The sequence below is a fragment of the Lethenteron reissneri genome, chromosome 68 (assembly GCF_015708825.2).
Source record: "Lethenteron reissneri isolate LAM-NWPU_2019-01 chromosome 68, ASM1570882v1, whole genome shotgun sequence".
Classification (NCBI taxonomy): domain Eukaryota; kingdom Metazoa; phylum Chordata; class Hyperoartia; order Petromyzontiformes; family Petromyzontidae; genus Lethenteron; species Lethenteron reissneri.
Genome location: NC_083846.1, coordinates 64,543 through 91,670, shown reverse-complemented (window position 1 = coordinate 91,670; position 27,128 = coordinate 64,543). Strand labels below are relative to the sequence as shown.

At 50.1% G+C, this 27,128-nt stretch overlaps 1 protein-coding gene across 1 annotated transcript; it reads right to left on the bottom strand.

Annotated features, from left to right (window-relative positions):
- Positions 1-11,679: 11,679 nt before the first annotated feature.
- Positions 11,680-13,688, bottom strand: LOC133360273 (potassium voltage-gated channel subfamily A member 7-like). Its single transcript, XM_061578907.1, has one exon. The coding sequence runs from the start codon at positions 13,447-13,449 to the stop codon at positions 11,680-11,682; it is 1,770 nt and encodes a 589-aa protein (XP_061434891.1). The 5' UTR covers positions 13,450-13,688.
- Between the last annotated feature and the right edge of the window lie 13,440 nt (positions 13,689-27,128).

Here is a 27,128-nt window from a genome sequence, read left to right as displayed (position 1 = left end):
CACCAGAACCACGACCCCCCGCCCCCCCCCCCACTACCACCAGAACCACGACCACCCCCCAAAGGTTCCTCCAGAGTTCACAGTCGTGGTGGACCCCCCCCCCGCCCCCTGCTGGTCCCTGCCACTTAACTTTGCCCCCCCCCACCGCCCCCCAAATATCTAAACTCGTCGTTGTCTTTGTTTGTTTAATTTATGTTGCCAAGCTGCCTTGTCAGTGATTATCACCGTGTGTGTGTTGTGTGCGTGCAAGTGTGTGTGTGTGATGGGGTGTATGCATGCGTGTGTGGGGGAGCGGTGGTGTAGTGGTTAGCGCTGCGCTACGAACCTGGCGACCTGGGTACGATTCCCGCTCACGGCCAACACCGGTGACGATTATCGGAACCGGTCCTGGGCCTCTCCTTGGTCGACTCGGCCTCAAATGAGTACTTGGTGCGGTGTGTAAACATCGTCACTGGGGAGATAAAAGCGGCCGGGCGTGGTGCTGGCCACCCCCTCGTGTGCCGTTCTGGCCTTCATAGGTGCTCGCGAACAGCACTTGCCCCAACAGTCTGTTGAGGCTATATTTGTGTGCCTGTTTCTGTGTGTGTCTGTGTGTGTATGTGTATGTATGTGTGTGCCTGTGTGTGCCCGTGGCTGTGTGATTCCCGTGTACACACTCTCCCCCAAATCTGCATGCCACCAGCTTCCGTGTGTTCCGTCTGTCTCGTCACAGTCCGCTCGCTTGCCTGCCTGACACACGTGGGACACAGACGCACAAAATATCCCCCGTATAGCATTTTTACAGAACTGTTGGGGCAAGTGCTGTTAGCGAGTAGCACCCAATGAAGGCCAGACAAAGATCCCCCGTATAGCCTTGACAGAACTGCTGGGGCAAGTGCTGTTAGCGAGTAGCACCTAATGAAGGCCAGACAAAGATCCCCCGTATAGCCTTGACAGAACTGTTGGGGCAAGTGCTGTTAGCGAGTAGCACCTAATGAAGGCTTGACAAAGGTCATCCGTATAGCCTTGATAGAACTGTTGGGGCAAGTGCTGTTAGCGAGTAGCAGCATCTAATGAAGGGCGGCACGGCACGGCAGGCGAGAGAGGGTGAGTGACCAGCACCACGCCGAAAGGATCAGACACAAAGAGACACACACGAACCAACTCTCAACCTGAAGCCAGTAAGTTGGACCTTGGAACGGCATCGCCTTGCGGTGGGAGGCGGGGAGGGAGGACAAATCTTCCTGAAGACTCGGCCACTCGGAGAGAGCGAGCGAGTGACGCCCACGGCCCAGACGCCCTGTGGCTCCTTGAGAAGATCATTCGACAGCAGGACGAGTAAGGAACGACGCCGGGAGACGCTGAGAGACGCACGGATCGAGGTGAACGCCATCGGCCGGGAAATCTCTCCTCCTCCGCCGTCTCGTGACCTCCCGTCGTCGCCTCCGCACAGCCACCTTGAAACTGGCGATTGACAATTACGACCTTTAAATAATAATGATTGCGATGGTTCATTATGATGATGATTTCGGGACTGTCACGATGAGCCGGAATAATGATGATGGTGATCATGCTTTGGTGGGTGATGATGGCCTTTTGCACATGAAGAAATCGTGCAGATCATTGTTTGCTTACTGATGATGATGGCAGGGATGATGCTCATCGTGATGATGGTGATGGCAGGGATGATGATGACAGAAATGATGCCTAATCATGATGATGATTGCAGGGGGATGATGCTCATCATGATGATGGCTGGTAAGGGTGGTGGTCATAGACCTATTAGTGGATTATATCGATTGAAAAAATATATAAATATTTTAAAAAATAATCCACCGCAAAGTGACGCTTACTAATTAAAGACAAACTTTACTGCAAAGATTATATAGACGATGATGATGATGATGGTGGTCGTGGTGATAACGATGACTGTTTGAACTTTCAAACTCAGCTGTATTTTAATGGCCACACCTAAAATTGATGCTTTATTGTTGTACTGTACTTTTCGTTGTTGTCTGGTCCCGTTGGGATCGGTTTTGATTCTCACCGGACGGAGTTCGTGATGCGAATAACATCCACGTGCCTTCTCTCAGCGATCACCCTCCTCCTCATCCTTCCTCACCCTTATCGATCCTCCATTCTCCTCCATTCTCCTCCACCCTCCTCTCTCTCTCTGCCACCTCCTCCACCTTATCTTCCTCTTCTACCCCCCCCCCCAATCTCATCCAATAATAACCCCAACCTCGAACTCCTAATACTCTACCCCTTACAATCATTATCACCCTAAACCCAAGCTACAGCCCTAAGTCCTAACCATGAACCTTAACCCCTATAACTTAACCCCTATAACCCTCGAACCAAATCTCCGACCCCCCTTCAACCTCACGGGCATACCCCTAACACCCCGAGCGCTAACTCCCAGACTACACCCAGACTACACCCAGACTACACGTGAAACCAAACCCGCAACCCTACACCGTGAACCCGACTCCCCAAGCACCCCTAGATTTGAAGCTTTCGTGACTGCAAGGATTTATATTCTTAGGTTTTTTCGGTAAAGTCACGTAGGTAAAACATTTAAATTAATAAAAGTAAAATAAAAATAACGACGTTTCGGCAGCTTGTGTTGCCTCCGAAACGTCGTGATTTTTATTTTATTTTACTTTTATTAATTTAAATTTTTTACCTACGTGACTTTTACCGAAAAAAACCTAAGAATATGACTCCCCAAGGACCCCAAGCAGCGACAGCTCCAACCCGACCCCTCCACCGTGAACTCAGAGGCGGCTCTCGTCCCCCCGCGATCCGTGACGTCACTCGCAATCACGCTAGACCCCGCCCACTCGCCGCCGGAGTGAGTGGCCCCCGTCTGTATCCCTCCGCGCCCCTCACCACGGCTGTACCCCTCCGCGCACGCGGATGAATGCCCCCCTCGCCACGTGGCTGCCACACGAGTTGAATGTCCCGCACCCCCTCCGTCTTTGTCTCTCTCTGTCCTTCAGTTACCCGTCTGTCTGTCTCTCTGTCTTCTTGTCTCTCCACGCCCGTTACGTGTGCGCACACACGCGCGCGTGACTAACAGTGTATTTGTTATTCCGATTTATTATCAATAATGTTGTGTAATCCGTAATGTATATATTTCACTTTAAACTAAAAAAAACACATTTAAGATTTTAAAAAAGTTGTTTTTGATAATACATACTAAAAAGAAACTCCTTATCTCTTGTGTCCATGTGGTTACTACACGGGTGGTAGTGGGGTCATGGGTGGGCTGGAGGCGTCAAGATCGGCCTCTGTGGAGGAGGAGGAGGCTCGTGAAGGACGCTACTGGGCAGTTGGAGGCAGTCGCCCTCCAGCAACAACGGAGGGCGGAGGAGCGACGCTCACAACAACGAGCGGAGCGCCGGGCGGCTTAAACACAGCGAGTTGGCACAGTAGGGGGCACAGCTGGTGCATCGGCCAGCAATCTCAGTCGGTCAACCCATGGCACCTGCTGGGTCTGTCCCGTGACCTCCTGCCAGCGACCCTTCGATACTTCACGTGGCCTCAAAGTGCACCTGGCCTGGCACAGGCATCGTGGTGACGTCACCATCACGCAGTGGCGAATGGCGCTGCGGATTGGTGTTGGGCTGGGGGTCAAGTGGGGCTGGGGGTCAAGTGGGGCTGGGCAGCGGTCCGGACCGGACGTGCGTCTCCACCAACTACACCGTGGGCGTGACGCGGGCTCGGGTCTGGTTCGCTAGTGTGGTTGGGGTGAGGGTTAGTGTGGTTGGGGTGAGGGTTGCTGTGGTTGGGGTGAGGGTTAGTGTGGTTGGGGTGAGGGTTAGTGTGGTTGGGGTGAGGGTTGCTGTGGTTGGGGTGAGGGTTGCTGTGGTTGGGGTGAGGGTTAGTGTGGTTGGGGTGAGGGTTAGTGTGGTTGGGGTGAGGGTTGCTGTGGTTGGGGTGAGGGTTGCTGTGGTTGGGGTGAGGGTTAGTGTGGTTGGGGTGAGGGTTAGTGTGGTTGGGGTGAGGGTTGCTGTGGTTGGGGTGAGGGTTGCTGTGGTTGGGGTGAGGGTTAGTGTGGTTGGGGTGAGGGTTAGTGTGGTTGGGGTGAGGGTTGCTGTGGTTGGGGTGAGGGTTAGTGTGGTTGGGGTGAGGGTTAGTGTGGTTGGGGTGAGGGTTGCTGTGGTTGGGGTGAGGGTTGCTGTGGTTGGGGTGAGGGTTAGTGTGGTTGGGGTGAGGGTTAGTGTGGTTGGGGTGAGGGTTAGTGTGGTTGGGGTGAGGGTTAGTGTGGTTGGGGTGAGGGTTAGTGTGGTTGGGGTTAGTGTGGTTGGCTAGTGTGGTTGGGGTGAGGGTTAGTGTGGTTGGGGTTGGGGTTAGTGTGGTTGGGGTGAGGGTTGCTGTGGTTGGGGTTAGTGTGGTTGGGGTGAGGGTTAGTGTGGTTGGGGTTAGTGTGGTTGGGGTGAGGGTTAGTGTGGTTGGGGTTGGGGTTAGTGTGGTTGGGGTGAGGGTTGCTGTGGTTGGGGTTAGTGTGGTTGGGGTGAGGGTTAGTGTGGTTGGGGTTAGTGTGGTTGGGGTGAGGGTTGCTGTGGTTGGGGTTAGTGTGGTTGGGGTTAGTGTAGTTGGCTAGTGTGGTTGGGGTGAGGGTTGCTGTGGTTGGGGTTAGTGTGGTTGGAGTGAGGGCTAGTGTGGTTGGGGTTGGGGTTAGTGTGGTTGGGGTTAGTGTCTGGCTGGCTAGTGTGGTTGGGGCTAGTGTCTGGCTGGCTAGTGTGGTTGGAGTTAGTGTTGGTCGTGGTCACGTGGTCTCCATTCCGTGCGTGCGTCTCGCCGCTCACGTGCCCTGCGCGCTAATTGGGGGGCTGAGTGCTGCCCTCGTTTGGCTGATTGCGCGATCGTGGGGGGGTTGGGGGGGGTCGACGTTGCGGTCACGATCCCTGGCGGGCACCGGACGAGGCGATGGAATCTCGTGCGTGAACTTAACGAGAAACGGGCCCACCACGGAATCAATGGATAGGCCAATTAGCGAGCGAGTGAATGCGCGCACACACACACACATGAATTCACGTCCTGTATGAGTGAATAACAAACTAACGGGACGCATTAACGGATGATCGACTGGAGGTGGAATTAATTGATTTGCGTAATTCATAATTGGGAGCCTGGACTACGGAGCCCACAGCCATGAGTCTGGCTCCATGCTCGTTATGGTAATTCTCTATTCACGAGTGCACTCACGCGCTGAGTGATCCGAAACAATTATCGACTCGGTCGTAAAGTTGTTATGAAACTTCCCGATTTCAAAAAAAACACCACGCACACAGAGAACACAAGCACGACATTTCACGCAACGTTGCATAACGGTTTATATGACGCTCGGCGCTTGGGGTCCAGGCACGCTCCAAACGCGCTGCTCTTGATAACACTGGTCAACCAAAAAAAAATATTCTGGCCTGGACTTTTGCAGCTGTTCTAGACTAATTTCAGGGTGCTGATTACAAAGTCTGATCTCAGATGTGCTCTATCACATCTCATTTTTATGCTATCGGCATACCCCATTTTCATTAATTTTACCCGAAATTAACTCCGTCACTTATGATTGCAAGTTGTTGCGAGTCAGTGACTGCTTTAGTGTTAAAATATGGTGCTGTATTTTTAGGATGGTGTGTTTATAATATCATTTTATGTAGATATCCACATTTATTTAATATTTTTCTTCTGCAGTTTATATTGAAAATGCAATATTTGATATCTCAAAAACCTGATGTGATGGACAAAAACTGATGCCACATTTGGAATCAGCACCCCAAAATTACCTTATGCCAGAAAAAGTGTGACCAGTGTAATGCATGCAGGGGTCGATAGCAGGGGGGGGGTCTGCAACCTGTGGCTCAGGAGTAGCCATGTGGTGGCTCTTGAAATTCGAAAAAAATGGCTCTTCTTGTTATTTTGGTTGCTGCGCCCTGACCATGTAATTTCCAGTTCGTCATGGGAGTCCAGTTCACCATGGGAGTCCAGTTCACCATGGGAGTCCAGTTCACCATGGGGGTCCATGTTGAACTTCTTTCGCGCCGTACGTAGCCAGCCCTGCTCTTCGGAGGTTCAGGGAGGGGAAGGAAAGACCAACAATACAATAAACAACACAAAAGCACTTCTCAAGAAATGAGTTGATGCCAATCCACGTGCGACTCGCAAAGGTCCGCTCACGACAACAACAACAGCCATCATCTCACTGCAGTGTTCGGGCCCCGCGTACTTGGGTTGGCATGAGGGTTCCCTACTCTTAGCTCTTTCGGTAAAGTCACGTAGGTAAAAAAAATAAATTTAAATTAATAAAAAATAAAATAAAAATCACGACGTTTCGGAGGCAACACAAGTCTCCGTCATCAGGTGGGACCGTCACAGCCAGATTTGCTGCATCAAGGGTTACCACCGGTAATTGGCATCGATCTCTTACTGGCATTGTCTCTCCCCGAATTCTCAATGTCCACGGTTCTGCGTTTGTATTTCGCTGGCCAGCGGAGACGTGAACCGAACGTAGTGCCGTAAGTAGTTGGTGACATTACATCATGTTGGAAAACACACACACACGTTTCCCGGAATAGCGTCAGTCAGGTGGAAAAACCCTTCACAAATGGCGAGGAGATGTCTCCATCGCCTGGTACGCAGCAGGAAAGGCGTGGGTTCGATCCCAGACCCTGGCCGCGTGTTCTCGCCCCCTATTCTACAGTGGGAGTGAGATGGTGGGTGAGTGAGTGTTAGTGGGAGTGGGTGAGTGTTGGTGTGGGTGAGTGAGTGAGTGGGGGACCACGTGTTCTCTCCCCTGTTCTCCAGTGACTGAGTGTTAGTGAGTGTTGGTGTGCGTGTTAGTGTGGGTGAGTGTTATTGTGAGTGTAAGTGTGTGTGAGTCATCTCGGTCATCTCAGTCAGTCGACCCGTGGCACCTGGGTCTGCCCCGTGACCTCCTGCCAGCGGACGTTCGACACTTCACGTGGCCTCAAGGTGCACATGGCCTGGCACAAGCGTCGTGGTGACGTCACCGCCACTTAGTGGCGAATGGCGGTTGTTGTTATGTGTGTGTCTGTGTGTGTGTGTTCATGCAAGTAAGTGTTAGTGTGAGTGAGTGTTAGTCTGAGTGAGTTTAGTGAGGTTTCGTGCGAGTAAATGTTAGTATGTGTAACCGTGAGTGAGTTTAATACGAGTGAGTGTTAGAGTGAGTGAGTGAGTGTGAGTGTTAGTCTGAGTGTTGGTGTGAGTGAGTGTTGGTGTGATTGAGTGAGTGGAATCCGCGTGTTCCCTCTCCCCGTGGAGCGTTCTTCGGGTCCCTCTGGGTTTGCTCTCCTCCTCCTCCACACTGAGAACCAACTCACCCGCAGAGGATTCGGCCCTTACTATCAAATATTCCCACGCGTGACGGCGATGATGATATCGGCCACTGTGACGAGGAGCTGTCATCATGCGCGGCCAGGTGGACTCTGAACAGAGCTATGGTTCAGCGAATCTCACCTCGTAATTTAAGATAGTTAACATGTTGTCTATGGGCAGTGCTGAGTCTATGAGCAGAGTTAAGCCTATGGGAAGTCTTGAGTCTATGGGCAGCGTTGAGTCTATGAGCAGTGTTAAGCCTATGGGCAGTGTTAAGATTGTTGAGCGATTATTTGCTTCTGAAAGAGCGCTATATAGCTCAGTGGGCCTTACCTGGTAAAATCAATCAATAGTTTAGTTTCATCTGGCTGCTGTTCCACATGTTACACGTGTGTTGACGACGATGACGACGAGCTATCATCACGTGTTGCCAGGCTCACCTGTGAATAGCTCAGTGGGCTCTGTACCCTGGAAAATAATTAAATAACAATACAATAGTTCTAGATTTGAAGCTTTCGTGACTGCAATGATTCATACTCTTAGGTTATTTCGGTAAAGTCACGTAGGTAAAATAATAATAATTATAAAATAATAATAAATAACAATAACTACATTAAATCACGACGTTTCGGAAGCAACACAAGCCTCCTTCATCAGGTGTAACTGCTCCAGTAAAATTACTGGAGCGTAATTAAGTAAATTTTACTGGAGCAGTTACCCCTGATGACGGAGGCTTGTGTTGCTTCCGAAACGTCGTGATTTAATTGAGTTATTTTCATTTATTATTATTTTTACCTACGCGACTTTACCGAAAGAACCTAAGAGTAACAATACAATCGTTTGCAGTTTAAAATAAGTCACGGGCGATGGCGTCGACGCTTCGTCGGTGCAGGCCACGCGTCGCTTGAGCACGTGGCCTCTGTGTGACCGCCGCGCGAGGTCACGTGGCAACAGCGTCACGGCGTCACAGCGCCACCTGCAGTTTTGTTCGTTAAAAAGAATCACACAATGCGCGGGATCGTCCCTCGGGTACGGCGAATCAGAGCGACCGCCCCGGGACCCCCTCGTGCGCTTTGGGGGGCAGGGGGGGGCGGCACACGGTGGGATTTGCCCCCGGACCCAGCACGCACCCCCACCCCTCCCCCGCCTCTGTGGACGGCCTCGATATCATCAACACCGCGCTCGCGTGGCGAGCCGTGGCGTGATTTAACAGCGCACGCCTTTGCGTCCAGATGATTAACACTCCGTAATACACCACGCCGAAACACCATGGGGATATACCACGCCGAAACACCATGGGGATACACCATGGCAATACACCATGGGGATACACCATGGCAATACACTACGCCCATGCACCATGCCAATGCACCATGCCAATGCACCATGCCAATGCACCATGCCGATACACTCTTACATTACTACATCCACCCAGTGAACAGCCCGTAGCTGCTGCTGCTGCTGCTGACGACGAGTGAACGCGATCTGTGCATTCTGCGTTGTTGCGAGCATCGCTGCGTTATGAAGACGACGACCTCCACCACCACCACCACCACCCCCACGGTGCCCCATTCGGCTGTACGGGGGGGATGGCAGAAGCACTCAGCCAGTGATGAAGCTAGTGCGGGCCCTGTAGCATTTGTTATAAAGGGGTCCTAAATAAAAAAAACACGTTATAAATACATACATAGTTAACTTGCACAGTACAGTTATTGTATTTTTGTCATTTGCTATAAGCAAGATAATACGACAAATCTCTAACCTTAAACACCCGGTCGTTCGTAATAGTCGAAGGCGGTATAGTACTATAGTAATAGAGCAAGTGCAGACTCACTGAGCCAGAGTTGATAGCTTGAAAGCATTTAACGCGGGGCCCTTGAAAGTGCGGGGCCCGTAGCATGTGTAGCTACTACATATGTAGTAGCTACTACATATGTAGTAGCTACTACATATGTAGCTACTACATATGTCATTTGCTATGAGCAAGATAATACGACAAATCTCTAACCTTACATATGTAGTAGCTACTTGTGCTGCGAGGATAATCCGGTACTGCACCCAGCTCACGCTCAACTTGATAGCACGCGGTGGGTTTCGAAAAGCCAACGTGGGGCGCATCATAGGTAGGGTGTAACACGTAGCAGCAGCAGTAGCAGCAGGAGGGTTTCGCGACCTAATGTTGTGCACAATCAAAGTTGGCTTTGTTGTCGTTTGGGTGAGATCGCATAAATATAACAACCCACCAGCCAATTGGTCAGGATTTAGTCACGTACATAAACAAAGTGCCAGTTTAGTTACTAGGTCAGCACTAACCGGTTGCGTGTTGGGAGAGAGAAACCCACCACAACATGTATAGTTTGCACTCAAAACACACAAGCGGTTAGTGCGGAACTCGTAAATCATTGTCCACCTGGTGCTTACGAGACAACCTCCTTATTAATTGGCCGTGTCGGGTGGTGGTGGTGGCGGTTACGGGTTTAAGGGCACAACATTTCTATTTACACGATGAAGCCCCAACAAAAACAACAACAACAACCCTGTTAGGTTCATAACGGGCTGTTTGGTTTGAAGGCGACGCAATGGTCTGAGCGAACGCGTGTCGTCAAGGCCCTCCGCCACCCGACGCAGACAGACACATGGTGACGTTGTCGAGTGATTGACGCGATAATCGATGACAGAATCACAGTCACAATCTGAATGTATCCTGGAGGGATCCGATGTTGTGCACAGACGTGCACTAGAATCGCACCGTTTAACACCTCGTCGGAGGAGGAGGAGGTTTTCGCCACCAAAATTATCCACAATCAACATGTTTTTTGTTGGTTTAGATCGCGTAAATATATAAATGTGTCGTTAAACTCGCCACCACCCGACACAGCCAACTAGTAAGGGGTTTGGCAAGTCAACAGAACGTGCCGACGAGTTACTAGCGCAGCACTAACCGCTTGTGTGTTGGAGAGTGAAACCCACACAACATTTACAATTCCAGTACTGTGACGTGTCGCTGGTTGATTACAACAATAACCACCACCAGCTTCGTCAGGCGATTGGTAACAACTAGCCGGGCATGAACCCAGAGAGAGGGAGAGAGAAGATGAATGAGACACAGGGAGAGACATAGAGAGAGACACGAGAGAGAGACACGGAGAGAGACACGGAGAAAGACATGAGAGAGACATGGAGAGAGACACGGAGAGAGACACGGAGAGAGACACGGAGAGAGACAGAGAGCGAGACACAGTGAGAGACACGGAGAGAGACACGAAGAGAGACACGGAGAGAGACACGAGAGAGAGACACGGAGAGAGACACGGAGAGAGACACGAGAGAGAGACACGAGAGAGAGACACGGAGAGAGACACGAGAGAGAGAGACACGGAGAGAGACACGGAGAGAGACAGAGAGCGAGACACAGTGAGAGACACGGAGAGAGACACGAAGAAAGACACGGAGAGAGACACGAGAGAGAGACACGGAGAGAGACACGGAGACAGACACGGAGAGAGACACGGAGAGAGACACACGGAGAGAGACACGGAGAGAGACACGGAGAGAGACACACGGAGAGAGACAGAGAGCGAGACACAGTGAGAGACACGGAGAGAGACACGGAGAGAGACAGAGAGCGAGACACAGTGAGAGACACGAAGAGAGACACGAAGAGAGACACGGAGAGAGACACGGAGAGAGACAGAGAGCGAGACACAGTGAGAGACACGGAGAGAGACACGAGAGAGAGACACGGAGAGATACACGGAGAGAGACAGAGAGCGAGACACAGTGAGAGACACGGAGAGAGACACGAAGAGAGACACGGAGAGAGACACGAGAGAAAGACACGGAGAGAGACACGGAGAGAGACACGGAGAGAGACAGAGAGCGAGACACAGTGAGAGACACGCAGAGAGACACGAAGAGAGACACGGAGAGAGACAGAGAGAAACACAGAGAGCGAGACGCAGGAAGAGACACGGAGAGAGACAAAGAGTGAGACACACAGAGAGACAGAGAGCGAGACACGAGAGAGAGACACGAGAGAGAGACACGGAGAGACACGAGAGAGAGACACGGAGAGAGACACGGAGAGAGAGACACGGAGAGATAAGTCGAGGCACGAGAGCGAGAGGGAGGCGAGAGAGAGGCGAGAGAGATGGAGACGCAGGGAGAGACACGGAGAGAGAGACACGGAGAGATAAGTCGAGGCACGAGAGCGAGAGGGAGGCGAGAGAGAGGCGAGAGAGATGGAGACGCAGGGAGAGACACGGAGAGAGAGAGACACGGAGAGATAAGGCGAGGCACGAGAGCGAGAGGGAGGCGAGGGAGACAGAGAGATGGAGACGCAGGGAGACGTGAGGTCCATCACACGTCAGTCTCCACCACGACCTCCTCCTTCGCCTCCCACTCCAGGGAAGAGTGCAAGCACCGCTCGCTCGCGCGCTCCTCCTTCTCCTCCTCCTCCTCATCCTCGACCTCCTCCTCCTCGTCGCCCAGTGCCGCGTCTCCCATCTCGCGGAGTTTCAACGTCGACCCCTTCTCATCCTCCGTCTCCCGCTCCTTCGGCTCCTTCCTCGGCGACTCGGGCGTCTGGGGCGCGTCGGTGCCGGGCGTCATGTCGCCGGGACTGATCGCCCCGCGAGACGGGCGGCAGCAGCAGCAGAAGGAGGAGGAGGTGGAGGAGGAGGTGGGGCAGGAGATGATCCCGGGGCCTCCTGCGGTGGCGACCGAGTCGTCGGCGTCGCTTGGCTCGAAGTCGTCGGCGCAGGCGCGAGTGGAGTCGCCGCCGCCGTCCATCTCGAGGTGGTAGAAGTTGTTGAAGTTGGAGACGATCACGGGCACGGGCAGCGCGATCGTGAGCACGCCGGCGATGGCGCACAGCGTGCCCACGATCTTCCCGCCCAGCGTGATGGGGTACATGTCGCCGTAGCCCACCGTGGTCATGGTGATGATGGACCACCAGAAGGCGACGGGGATGCTCGTGAAGTTGGTGAGCGGCTCGTCCACCTCTGCGTAGTAGACGGCGCTCGAGAAGAGGACGACGCCGATGAAGAGGAAGAAGACGAGCAGGCCGAGCTCGCGCATCGACGCGTTCAGGGTCTGCCCGAGGATGCGCAGCCCCCTGGAGTGTCGCGACAGCTTGAAGATCCTGAAGACGCGCACGAGGCGCACGATTCGGAGGATGGCGAAGGACAGCGCCTGCTGCTGCGCGCTCTGCATGTCGGCGTCGGGCAGGCAGAGCATGGTGAGGAAGGGTACGATGGCGAGCACGTCGATGATGTTCATGAAGTTCTTGAAGAAGGCCGCCTTAACGGGGCACGCGCAGAAGCGCACCAGCAGCTCGAGGCAGAACCAGGCGATGCACGCCACCTCGACGGCGAACGCGCCTGCCGTGCCCCCCTCCTCGCCCCTCGCCCCCTTCTCGTCGCCGCTCTTCCGCTCGCCGTGCGGCACCGTCTCGAGGCAGAAGACCACCACGGAGGCGAGCGTGGCGAGCACCGAGACGAGAGCGACGCCGCGCGCCCACACGGAGCTCTCGGGGTGCTCGAAGAGGAGCCAGGCGCGCCGCTGGAGGCGATTGCGCGGCAGCGGCGGCGGCCGGTCTGGATCCTCCCGGGAACAGCGCTCCTCCTCGCAGAGGCGGCCGCGCGCCTCGGCGCCCAGGTCGTAGAAGCGCACCTCTTCCACGAAGAGGCCGTGGGGCACCACGGAGGGCCGGTGGAGGCTGCCGCCCGACTGGAAGTAGAAGAGGATCGCGCCGAAGCTGTCGCGGTTGCGATCGAAGAAGTACTCGTCGCGCAGCGGGTCGAAGAATCGCAGGAGGCGAGAGGCGTCGCCCAGGAGCGTGCGGGGGAAGCGCTCCAAGGTGCTGCGACGCGTCTCGAACCTCAGCCCCGACACGTTGATGGACACGCGCTCGCTCCAAGCCGCCACGGGCAGCTCCTGGCCCTGCTGCTGCTGATGATGATGGTGCTGATGTTGTTGTTGTTGGGGATACTGGTGGTGGTGGTGATGGCTGGGCAGGTCGTGCGTGGTGAAGAGCGTGTAGCTGCTGCCGCTGCCGCTCTCCGTGGCGGGTTGTGGCGATGCGCAGCCGCGTCTCATGGCGAGCTCCGCGACGCTGGCGCTGGACATTTGCGGCCACTTACACCTCTCTCTCTCTTTCTTTCTCGAGATGATGATGATGGTTTATTCTCTACCCCATCTGCTCTCTTCAGGAAGCGCGCTGCTGCCACAGTGACCGAAACGTCGAACCTGTTCCATATCTAACGCGAGCGCCAACACCACCACCAACAACCACCACGACCACCACCACCACGACCACGCGTGGATGTGACCGCGTAACGAGCAATCACAGATCTCTCTCCTCTCTCCTCGATCGCCACCGACCACCCCGAATCGTCCGAACCGCCGACTCACCGCCTCCCCCACCCTCACCACCCCACACCACCACCACCACACAGCTTCATCCGAGTCGTGTCCGCCTCATTAATTCGTGATGAGCTTCCATCGTGAAGCACTCAGCGGCGAATCTCCACCCCACCCACCCCCTCCTTATCCTCCTCCTCAAGCCGCGCTGGTGGTGCTGGTGGTGGTGGCGGGGCTCACGTTCCATTAAAATCTCCTGGCTTCTCTTGCGTCCCATTAGCGAAGCATCAATTGATCGGCGTCTAAAGAGGCGCGCGATATACCGGCAGCAGCAGCAGCGGTAGCAGCAGCAGTAGCAGCAGCAGTAGCAGTAGTAGCAGCAGTAGTAGTAGCAGCAGCAGTAGCAGCAGCGGCAGCAGTGGTAGCAGCAGTAGCAGCAGTAGTAGTAGCAGCAGCAGTAGCAGCAGCGGCAGCAGCGGTAGCAGCAGTAGCAGCAGTAGCGGCAGTAGCAGCACGGTAGCAGCAGTAGCAGTAGTAGCAGCACGGTAGCAGCAGCAGCAGCGGCAGCAGCGGTAGCAGCAGTAGTAGTAGCAGCAGCAGTAGCAGCAGCAGTAGTAGCAGTAGTAGCAGCAGCGGTAGCAGCAGCGGTAGCAGCAGTAGTAGTAGCAGCAGCAGTAGCAGCAGCGGCAGCAGTGGTAGCAGCAGTAGCAGCAGTAGCGGCAGTAGCAGCAGCAGTGGCAACAGCAGCAGCAGCAGCGGTAGCAGCGAGGGGTCACCGAGGCCGTGTCCAGCGAGGAGCTGGGCAGAAATCATCCGACCGCAGCGATGGTTACGGCACCACCACGGACCCTACTGAGTACTCGTAGTGATACAAATAGTAATAATAGTAGTAATCAACACAGCAATGGGTACACTACTATTACCACTATAATACTACCAATACACATACATGATTACACTACTACCACGACAATCATCATAATACACAATGGGTACACTAATATTACAACTACAATACTACTAATACACATACATGGTTACACTACTATTACAACTACAATACTACCAATACACATACCCGGTTACACTACTACCACGACAATCCTAATAATACACAATGGGTACACTAATATTACAACTACAATACTACTAATACACATACATGGTTACACTACTACCACGACAATCCTAATAATACACAATGGGTACACTACTATTACCACTACAATACTACTAATACACATACATGGTTACACTACTACCATGACAATCCTAATAATAATAAACACAGCAATGGGTACACTAATATTACCACTATAATAATCCACATACATGGTTACACTACCACCACTACAATCCTAATAATACACAATGGGTACACTAATATTACCACTATAATAATCCACATACATGGTTACACTACTACCACTACAATCATCATAATAATACACAATAGTTACACGAATATTACCACTATAATACTAACAATAAACACAGCAATGGTCACACTACTGCTACGACTGCAATTATAACACAGCAACAATGACAGTGAGGGAGATGTTAACTACCTCGCCTGGCCTACAGGAGGCCGGTGGGTTCGATCCCGACCCTGACGCCTGCTGCTGCTGTATATTTGGAGTTTGCGTGTCTCTTTCTCTCCGTGTTCGCGTGGATTTTTCTCCGGGTACTGTGGTTTTCCCCCTTCAAATTTGGAATCAACATCACGCTCTAAGAGTAGTTGGCTGCTGCTATGAATCTCCACGTGGTGATGGTGGTGATGATGATGATGATCCACCACTTCGTTGAGGCTGCCATTTGTGATGGGCAGGTCGCTTCTGAAAAAAACATCTACACGGCTCAGTGGAGCCTCACCTGGGACAATAAAACAAGTTGATTGTTTGGTTTGACGATGTTGATGATGTTGATGTTGTTGTTGTTGAAGCTTGGAATGTCAAAGCGAGGAAGAGGAGGAGGAGGAGTGAAAGCCAGGAGGCGGTGATGCTCACTCCAGGGAATATTTGTGTCTCGATAGGGCTGAATGAATAATCGATTTCAATTCGAAATCGCAATTTGAAACAATGCGATTATCAAATCGCAAATGCTGCGATTTTTTTGCAATTTGAAAAGTCCTAAAACTTTCTTATTGGAATATTATTATTTGAACTTTATCTAACTTAACAATTGTTCTATGTTTGATTGTTCTATTTCAATGAAAACATTTTTAATAAATACACGTTGGAAGCAATTCATATTTTTTAAGTGCTCATCCTTGCATTAGAATATTTTAGAGCAATTGATATTTCATGGTATCACGTGGTAATGTTCCACCACATGTTTGAAATCTATTCCACAGGGAATATTGAACTGAAGCTTAACTTGAAAATGTTTAATCGCAAATCGCATTATCTGTCAGAAACATCGCCATGAGACATTCCCGCCCAAATCGTTGAGCCCTCGCCTCGAGCACAAGACATCTGGTTCCAGATGTCTTGTGACCCCCCCCCCCCTTTACAATTAAATCTCTAAAACGAAATGTATATATTGTAAGACATTTGTATTTAAAACAGAAGGGAATGTAAATGTTGATTTAAAGCTTTCGTGACTGCAGGGATTCATGTTCGTGGTTCTTTCGGTAAAGTCACGTAGAAGGGAAATAATAAAATAATAAAAAATATAAAACAATAACAATTCTCACGACGTTTCGACTGCAAAAAAAACCGCCACTTTATTCAAATTTTCTTGCTGTGGATTTCACACCTGATGATGATTGCTTGTGTTGCAGTCGAAACGTCGTGAGATTTTTATTGTTTAATATTTTTATTCTTTTATTATTTCCCTTCTCCATGACTTTACCGAAAGAACCAAGAATAAGAAAGGAATATACAAAGTGAAAAAAACATTCGTTATGTCTGGGTAGGGGGGAGGGTCTCAAGACATCCGGACCACCCTGTAATTCGGAATCTTTACGCTGCATAAACACGCGTGTTATTATTCTCATCTATGGAACACATGCAACTCCACAGGTGATTTCTCTACCTGTCACTCAGGTGATCTCTCTACCTGCCACACAGGTGATCTCTCTACCTGTCACACAGGTGATCTCTCTACCTGTCACTCAGGTGATCTCTCTACCTGCCACACAAGTGAGACCTCTACCTGTCACACAGGTGATCTCTCTACCTGTCACACAGGTGATCTCTACCTGCCACACAGGTGAGACCTCTACCTGTCACACAGGTGATCTCTCTACCTGTCACACAGGTGATCTTTCTACCTGCCACTCCGGTGAGACTTCTACCTGTCACACAGGTGATCAGAACGCTGGTTTAAGTGCGCGTGACTTTTGCCAATGAGACACCGGATGTCGAAACCGGTGTGGAGTTGCGTGGTGTGGCTAATTGGAGGTGTAAAAATACTCGTGGTGTTATTGTTACTTCTTGACGTGGAGCGGCAGGGCGTGTTGGTTGTGCAGCGGTGACTCTGGCATGCGAAGTTAAATATAAACCCACAGAACGAGACGGGGATTATGAGCACTCTTATGCAAGAGGCCCATCCCAAGCCACACTTAAACTAAACTATTTTTATTGTGGCAGCTGTAAGGCTCCACTGAACTGCTCTGTAGTAGCTCTCTCTCTTGCAGAGGCGAGCCGCCCATCGCAAATAAAAGCTCAACGGAGGTGCGCTCATCATCACCACGTGCACATTTACAGAAGCCACATTTATAGCAGGAGCCAAATACTCCGAGCACGTGATGTTCATTCTCTAATGTGGAGGGTGGGGGGAAACCCGGAGGACCCGGAGAAAAATTCAGGCGCCTACGGAGAGAGAGAGACACGCAAACTCCAAATATACATATATAGGAGCCCTATATAGGAGCCCTATATAGGAGCCTAGGCTATATAGGATCCCTATATAGGAGCCTAGGCTATATATGAGCCCTATATAGGAGCCTAGGCTATATAGGAGCCCTATATAGGAGCCTGTGATATCGAGGAGCTTGGCCTTTATAGGCGCATTCTATCGAGGAGCCGAGGCCATTTATGAGGCATTTATAGGAGCCTCGGTTATAGAGGAGCTTTATAGACCTATTGCTATAGGGCAGGCGTGGGGGCCGCATAGGCCCGCGGGCCGTGTAGGGCCGCGAAATCATTTGGCGTGGCCCTGCCAGGGCCACCGCAGGCGGAACTCGAAATTCAACAAATCTCGGAGCAAACCTGGAAAAGCAGTTGCGAGTAGCAACATCATCATCACCAGCAGCTAACATCATCACACGCCTCGCCAAAGAGAAGCAGTTCCAGCCGTCGAATTAGGGGTGAGTTAATTAAATGTTTGACAAAATATAACGGGCTAATTTTTAAGTTGATAATTTTGTATGGCCCGCGAATGATGTTGTAAATATCGAAATGGCCCTTGGCAGAATGAAAGCTTCCCCAGCCCCTGCTCTAGAGGCTTTAACGGCGTGAACAGTTCATGAAGCTTCCTCGGCTCTGGGTGGCAGTGTGGGGCCAGGTTTCACCCAACAAGAGCCGGAGACGTTTTGAGCTTTTGAAAGATCCATCTTCGAACTTTGAAGGGAGTCTTTCGTAATTTCTTTACAGGCAGTCCACACGCCGTCACGTGAGGTTGCGGCGCCGTCTATCCAGTGACGATTGCCAGTTTGTGGCCTACGAGAAACGTCAGCGGTGCGCGAAGCCCACGCGATAACAAAGGCATTTACGGTGGGACACTTAAGTAGAGAATGCGACGTTTATGAGGGTTTTTCTTTCTTTTTCGAAGGCCACACCTGGTCACACGATTTGACTACGCCACGAGAAGCGTTGACGACTATCCGATGTCAGTGAAACACCCCGTGGGCTTTTGCAACGGATATTATCCACATTATGAATGCGTCGCTAAACTCGCCGCCGCCACCACTCGCGCCACGGCCAGTAATTGTTAAAGGGTTTGCCACGTCAACAAAAAGTGCAAATTAGTTGCCAAGTCCAGCACACACCCAGTGCTGGATAATGACACTGGTCAACAAAATTGAAAAAAAAATTCTGGCCTGGACTTTTGCAGCTGTTTTAGACTAATTTCAGGGTGCTGATTCCAAATCTGATCTCAGATTTGCTCTATCACATAATTTGTATGCTATCGGCATACCCCATTTTCATTGATTTTACCCGAAATTAACTCTGTCACTTATGATTGCAAGTTGTTGCCAGTCAGTGACTGCTTTAGTGTTAAAATATGGTGCTGTATTTTAGGATAGTGTGTGTATAATAGCATTTATGTAGATATCCACATTTATTTAATATTTTTCTTCTGCAGTTTATATTGAAAATGCAATATTTTATTTCTCAAAAACCTGATGTGATAGACAAAAACTGATGCCAGATTTGGAATCAGCACCCCAAAATTACCTTAAAACCGTTGGAATACCTTATGCCAGAAAAAGTGTGTTGACCAGTGTTAGCCTAGCAGTAAAAGTAGTTACACAGGCTACGGTCCCCGCACTTTCAAGGGCCCCGCGCTAAACGCTTTCAAGCTATCAATTCCGGTTCATTGATTCTGCACTTGCTCTGTTACTATAGTACTATACTGCCTTCAAGTTTTACGAACGACCGGGTGTTTAAGGTGAGCGATTTGTCGTGTTATCTGGCTGTAAAGCGAATAAAAGAATACAATTACTTTACTGCACAAGTTACAAATTGTTGTTTTAATATTTACGTGTTTTTGCAATGTATGGCCTTTTTATAGCATATGCCACAGGCACCGCGCTCGCTTAATCCGACACTGCACACACCGGCTGTCTGTCGTCAGAGTAATCCCACACCATTCACAATGCGAGAACTCCAACATGCCACGTGTTTAGTTCCGCCACAAATCAGCCTCCGCTGCCGATGATCATTCCCGGGTCATCTGCGAATGTGCCATCTCAGCGCCACGCTTGGGAGTGTGCCCCGCACTTGGGCGGCCTGTGGATAAAGTCGCCGTATGCGAGGCTCCGCCACGCGTCTGGGTTTCTAGCTCCCTACCTGGTCCCCTGCAGACCAAACCCAAGACGCATCTTTCAGTCGGCAGCCAGGTCTGTTATAGAGACCACGGTGCAGTCCCCTGCGATTATAGCGTTGGACAACAGTGCACCACGGACAACCAGGTCTCGATATAAATCAATTCCTGCCACGCGAATCACCACAGATGCTGAGTCCTGGACAGGTGGCAGCGTAAGCGAGTGGGTGATTGGTTGAGTGATTGAGTGATTGGTTGAGTGAATGAGTGAGTAATTGGGTGAGTGATTGAGTGAATGAGTGGGTGATTGGGTGAGTGATTGAGTGAATGAGTGGGTGATTGGTTGAGTGAGTGGGTGATTGGTTGAGTGATTGAGTGAGTGAGTGGGTGATTGGTTGAGTGAGTGAGTGAATGAGTGGATGATTGGTTGAGTGAGTGAGGGAGTGAGTGGGTGATTGGCTGAGTGAGTGAATGAGTGGGTGATGGTTGAGTGATTGAGTGAATGAGTGGGTGATTGGTTGAGTGAGTGGGTGATTGGTTGAGTGAGTGGGTGATTGATTGAGTGAGTGAATGAGTGGGTGATTGGGTGAGTGATTAAGTGATTGGTTGAGTGAAGGAGTGGGTAGTTGGTTGAGTGATTGAGTGAGTGAGTGGGTGATTGGTTGAGTGAGTGAGTGAATGAGTGGGTGATTGGTTGAGTGAGTGGGTAATTGGTTGAGTGATTGAGTAAATGAGTGTGTGATTGGTTGAGTGAGTGGGTGATTGGTTGAGTGAGTGGGTGATTGGTTGAGTGAGTGGGTGATTGATTGAGTGAATGAGTGGGTGATTGGGTGAGTGATTGAGTGAGTGAGTGGGTTGACGAGTGGTTGAGTGAGTGAGTGGGCTAACCAAGTCGGACTGCTTTTAACGTTTCGTTTGTTGTCCTTCCCCCGCACCTTCGATGAGTGCGGTTGGCTACGTACGGCGCGAAAGAAGTTCCCACTGTACATGGAGCAGGATATGATTAGAGCTCTGAATGTTGATCTTCGGTAGGTGGCTACCCTATATCAACACAATCATCGTGGTGCTTATTTAATGACAATTAGTTTCTCTTCATCAAAGATTACCCGCAGCGACCTTGCTATCATACACCATGCGTGATCGGGGGAGGAAAAACACTTCAATAAAGTCATTGTGAGCATCTCACAATCAGAATCTGTGATGAGCTATAAAGCTTTTTTTTACACATGTCAAGTAGGGGTGGGTCACCAAATAATACAACAGACGATAGCAATGTAAAGTACAGAAAAGGTTAGCAAGTCGTGATACATAGGTACATACAAAATTAAGTTTAAGTACATCAGTACTTACATTCCTGCCGAAGTTTCAACACTAAACGTTTGGGCAAAACAACAACAACAGTCCAAGACCACACCAAGACAACAACAACAACAGTCCAAGACCACACCAAGACAACAACAACAACAACAGTCCAAGACCACACCAAGACAACAACAACAACAACAACAGTCCAAGACCACACCAAGACAACAACAACAACAACAGTCCAAGACCACACCAAGACAACAACAACAACAGTCCAAGACCACACAAGACAACAACAACAACAACAGTCCAAGACCACACCAAGACAACAACAACAACAGTCCAAGACCACACCAAGACAACAACAACAACAGTCCAAGACCACACCAAGACAACAACAACAACAGTCCAAGACCACACCAAGACAACAACAACAACAGTCCAAGACCACACCAAGACAACAACAACAACAGTCCAAGACCACACCAAGACAACAACAACAGTCCAAGACCACACCAAGACAACAACAACAGTCCAAGACCCACACCAAGTCAACAACAACAACAGTCCAAGGACCACACCAAGACAACAACAACAACAACAACAGTCCAAGACCACACCAAGACAACAACAACAACAACAGTCCAAGACCACACCAAGACAACAACAACAACAGTCCAAGACCACACCAAGACAACAACAACAACAGTCCAAGACCACACCAAGTCAACAACAACAACAGTCCAAGACCACACCAAGACAACAACAACAACAACAATCCAAGACCACACCAAGACAACAACATCAACAGTCCAAGACCACACCAAGACAACAACAACAACAGCAACAGTCCAAGACCACGCCCAAGACAACAACAACAACAACAACAGCAACAGTCCAAGACCACACCAAGACAACAACAACAACATCAACAGTCCAAGACCACACCAAGACAACAACAACAACAACAGTCCAAGACCACACCAAGACAACAACAACAACAGCAACAGTCCAAGACCACACCAAGACAACAACAACAACAGCAACAGTCCAAGACCACACCAAGACAACAACAACAACAGCAACAGTCCAAGACCACACCAAAACAACAACAACAACAGCAACAGTCCAAGACCACACCAAGACAACAACAACAACAACAACAGTCCAAGACCACACCAAGACAACAACAACAACAACGACACAGTAGTAGTCCCTCGATGCAACACAAACTAAATCTGCACATTCAAGTTAAACGATCGATGCACGGATGAAGATCAAAGTGAGAAACGCGACACGCCCCGGAATGCGACCGATGGAGTCAGATTTGAGGTCACTCCGTCCACCTCCGACGAGCGCGATTGTGCCGCGTACGGTGCAAAGGAATCATACTCTTAGGTGTTTCGGTGAAGTCACGTAGGTCAAAAATAAGTAATAAAAAATAATAGAAATAATAATAGAAATAAATAATAGATAAATACATAATAATATAAATAAATAATATGGTTAAATTTTTTATGGATACATATTAATAATATAAATAAATAATAGATTCATATATTGCAATAGAAATAAATAATAGATAAATACATTATAATAATAGAAATAAATAATAGAAATAAATGTTTTTATTATTTTATTTCTATTATTATTTTTATTTTTTACCTACGTGACTTTACCGAAAAACCTAAGAGTATGGGAATCCTTGCAGTCACGAAAGCTTCAAATCTAGATGCAAAGTAAGTTCAACGCACTCCTCGTCACGCGAGCCGCGGTGTCGCCCCGGCCCTTTGAAGAGTGCTGGGAAGTGAAGTATTTCAGCTCGTCTGTGACTCATCAGCCGCTGTGGCTACAACGCCCTGGGATCCAGCGACGTTGCCCTTTGTGGGCCACAAATTTGCATTTTGTTGCGTATCGCGACGCCAGCAGAAATACCGACAGGGTGACAATGTTAGCAGGTTTCACCATACGCGTGTACCGTGACGTACGCGGATCAAGGACAGATAACTGAGGGGCTCTGTGTGCGTCTATGGGTCTCTGTGTGAGTCTATGGGTCTCTGTGTGAATCTGTGGGTCTCTGTGTAAGTCTATGAGTCTCTGTGTGCGTCTATGAGTATCTGTGTGAGTCTGTGAGTCTCTGTGTGAGTCTGTGGGTCTCTGTGTGAGTATGTGGGTCTCTGTGTGAGTATGTGGGTCTCTGTGTGAGTCTATGGGTCTCTGTGTGAGTCTATGGGTCTCTGTGTGAATCTGTGAGTCTCTGTGTGAGTCTATGGGTCTCTGTGTGAGTCTATGGATCTCTGTGTGAATCTGTGAGTCTCTGTGTGAGTCTATGGGTCTCTGTGTGAGTCTATGGGTCGCTGTGTGAGTCTATGGGGGTTCTGCGTGAGTCTATGTGGGTCTCTGCGTGAGTGTGTGGGTCTCTGTGTGAGTCTATGGGTCGCTTTGTGAGTCTGTGGTCTGCGTTAGTCTGTGGGTCTCTGCGTGAGTCTATGGGTGAATTGTGGGTCTCTCTGTGTGAGACCCACAGACTCACACAGAGAGACCCACAGACTCACACAGAGAGACCCACAGACTCACACAGAGAGACCCACAGACTCACACAGAGAGACCCACAGACTCACACAGAGATACCCACAGACTCACACAGAGAGACCCCACAGACTCACACAGAGAGACCCACAGACTCACACAGAGAGACCCACAGACTCACACAGAGAGGACCCACAGACTCACACAGAGAGACCCACAGACTCACACAGAGAGACCCACAGACTCACACAGAGAGACCCACAGACTCACACAGAGAGACACACAGACTCACACAGAGAGACCCACAGACTATGTGGTGTACGTTGAACTTCTTTCGCACCGTACGTAGCCAACCGTGCTAATCGGAGGTGCGGGGGAAAGAGAACAAACTAAAACGCAACTAGCAGTTCTAAATAACGACGCGTGGTTGATGCAGACTCGATGCCTTGCGATAACGCCGTGTAGCACAATTGTTGTCCCTGGCTAGTAAGTGTTATGTCGTAATTGCTTATGCCTAAAAAGTATAAAAAAAATGGCTATTGTTCCCCACAAACTTTGCTTTTGTGACCAGGACAGTGATATCTTTTTAATGTACCTATTTTCAATGAGAATAGGGCGACTGTGTGTCTTTTCGTTCACATAAGGTCAGAAAAAAAAACAATATATGAATAAAAATTCAAACTACTCACTTCTAAATATTTCGTAGTAATTTTTGTATTTAGTATAAATACGTGGTAATTTTGATTCATGTTGGTTTTTTCTGACTTTATGTGAATGAAAAGACACACATTCACCCGTTTTCTCATTAAAAATCGGTACATTTCAAAATATCGTTGTTCGCGGATTATAGAAGTCACGTGATTTTAGAATGTGGTCGTTTTTTTTTTTTGGAAAGGGCCCAGAGAGAGCGCGAATGTGTCACGTGTTTACTTAAAACATTTAATCAAAACGCGTGCAGCCAAACAAGTAACATTTTGACTGTCACGACGAGCACTGGATCGTGTCACGCTCGGTGTGCGTACGACGTGGGGAGCGGTGGCGCAGCGGTTAGCGCAAGCACTCGATTCCCGCTCGTGGCCAACACACTAACACTCGGCTATTTGTATTTGACCAGGTGTCAGAGGCCCACCGAGCGGTATAGTGGCTCGTTTCCAGAAGCAACTGGCCAACGCAGATAATAAGCTCAACTAAGTGGCTGAGCACGTGGACATCTATAGCAGCCGAATAACAGTGGCAGCGAATGTTTGAACCGGTCCTGGGCCCTCCCCCTAGGTCGACTCAGCCTCAGAGGAGCACCTGGTGCGGTGTGTAGTAAACATCGTCCCTGGGGAGACAAAGGCGGCCCGGCGTGGTGCTGGCCACCCACCCCCTCGTGTGCCGTGCCGGCGTTCATAGGTGCTCGCTAACAGCACTTGCCCCAACAGTCTGTTACAGGCTACACGGGGGATCTTTGATGTTAGGTGTGCGTGTGTGTGATGTGTGTGTGTGATGTAAGATGTGTTAGGTGTGCGTGTGTGTTAGGTGTGTGTGATGTGTGTGTGATGTAAGATGTGTGATGTGTGTGTGTGATGTTAGGTGTGTGTGATGTGTGTGATGTAAGATGTGTGATGTGTGTGTGTGATGTAAGATGTGTGATGTGTGTGTGTGATGTAAGATGTGTGATGTGTGATGCTAGCGTTGTGAGGTGTTCGATGAGACTGGTGGCAGTGACGACGAGACGCTATTAGCCGGGTCGTGTGTATCGCTGTGAAGTTCCCATGATTGCGTTTGCAATCAAACGTCGATATCCCAACCACTCGACGCGCCTGGCCCACACAGCCACCGCATCCGGTTCAATCGGCCTTGTCGTGAGGACCATGGCCACACAAACGCCTCCTGGAGGACCCCAACTGTGGAAGCTAAACTAAAAACTCAACTATTTGTCTTCTGTCGTTATATATTAACGTTTGCAAAACTTTGGACCGGTTTCAACATTGGGTGTCTGATAAGCAAAGTTTGTTTTAAACTATTTTTTGTTATTTTACCAGGATAAGCCCCTTTGAGCTATAAAGTTCTCTTTCAGAATCCATCTGGCTATCGCAACGAAGAAGTGACTTATCATCACCATCACCCACGTGAACATTTATAGCGGCAAGCAAATACTCGGAACGCGTGACGTCGGTTCTGAATGTGGAGGGAAAACCCGGAGAACCCGGAGACAAATCCACGCAGTGACCACGGGGAGAGAGAAAGAGAAGCAAACTTCAAATACACAACAGCAGCAGCAGGCGTTGTCAGGGTCGGGATCGAACCCACGACCTCCTGTATACCAGGCGAGGTAGTTAACATCTCCTTGCCACCGCGGTAATGATGATGAGAGAGAGACGCACTCCAAATATTCAGCAGCAAGTGTCGTCTGGGTCGGGATCGAACTCACGGACCTCCTGTAGACCAGGCGAGGGAGTCAACATCTCCTAGCCACCGCGGTGATCATGATGAGAGAGAGAGAGAGAGACACTCCAAATACACAGCAGCAGGCGTCCGGGTCGGAATCAAACTCACGGACCTCCTGTAGACCAGGCGAGGGAGTCAACATCTCCTAGCCCAGCGGTCGGGAACCTATGGCTCGCGAGCCATATATGGCTCTTCCAGTGACGGCATATGGCTCCCATACAATTTTGAGTTGTAAAAAAAATCATTTTGGAACTGATTTTAAAATACTTGTGATATTGCTTAATAATACTGTGTCATTTTAAAGTAAACAGAAATTTGTTTTGAAGATAAATTTCACGGGTCACGCCTGCATGAAGCTCAACCTCACCACGTATGAACCAGACTACAAGGCCATCAGCAAAACCATGCAGCACCAGAAGTCGCATTAAGAGTAAGACATATTTAATTTATTATACGTTAAAAATACTATATGGCTCTCAATGAAATATATTTAGAAATATTTGGCTTTTATGGCTCTCCCAGTCAAAAAGGTTCCCGACCCCTGTCCTAGCCACTGTGACGGCAGTCGCCGTTAACTCACGCAAAGATCCCTCCCCCGTATAGCCTCTGCGCACTGTTGGGGCAAGTGCTGTTAGCGGGAATGGAACTTTTCGGGTGTGCCCGGTGCGAGGTCGCGCTAACCGGCCGTGCCACCGCTCCCCGCTTGCCTAAAAAACAAAAACAAAGATCCCCCGTGTAGCCTTAACAGACTATTGGGGCAAGTGCTGTTAGCGAGTAGCACCTGGCCGGCCGCCTTTGTCTTGCCTGTGGCGATACTTTTACAGACCTTTCCAGGTGCTCATATGAGGCCGAGTCGACCTAGGGGAGGCCCAGGAGCGGTTCAGATAATCGTCACCGGTGTTGGCCGTGAGCGGGAATCGAACCCCGGTTCGTAGCACAACGTAGTGATAACCGCTCCACCACCGCTCCCAACACACAGACACACACACACACGCGCGCAGAGGCAGTCCGTTCAAGTGCTGTGTGTGTGTCTGTGTGTGTGTGCGTTTGTTGTTGACCACCATAACAACGCGGCGTGAAAAACCCCGACCGTGCCGCGCGTGGAGGGCCTATACCTCGGCCACCCCCACCACCCCACCACCCCCCACACCCACACCACCCACACCACCCACACCACCCCCACCCCC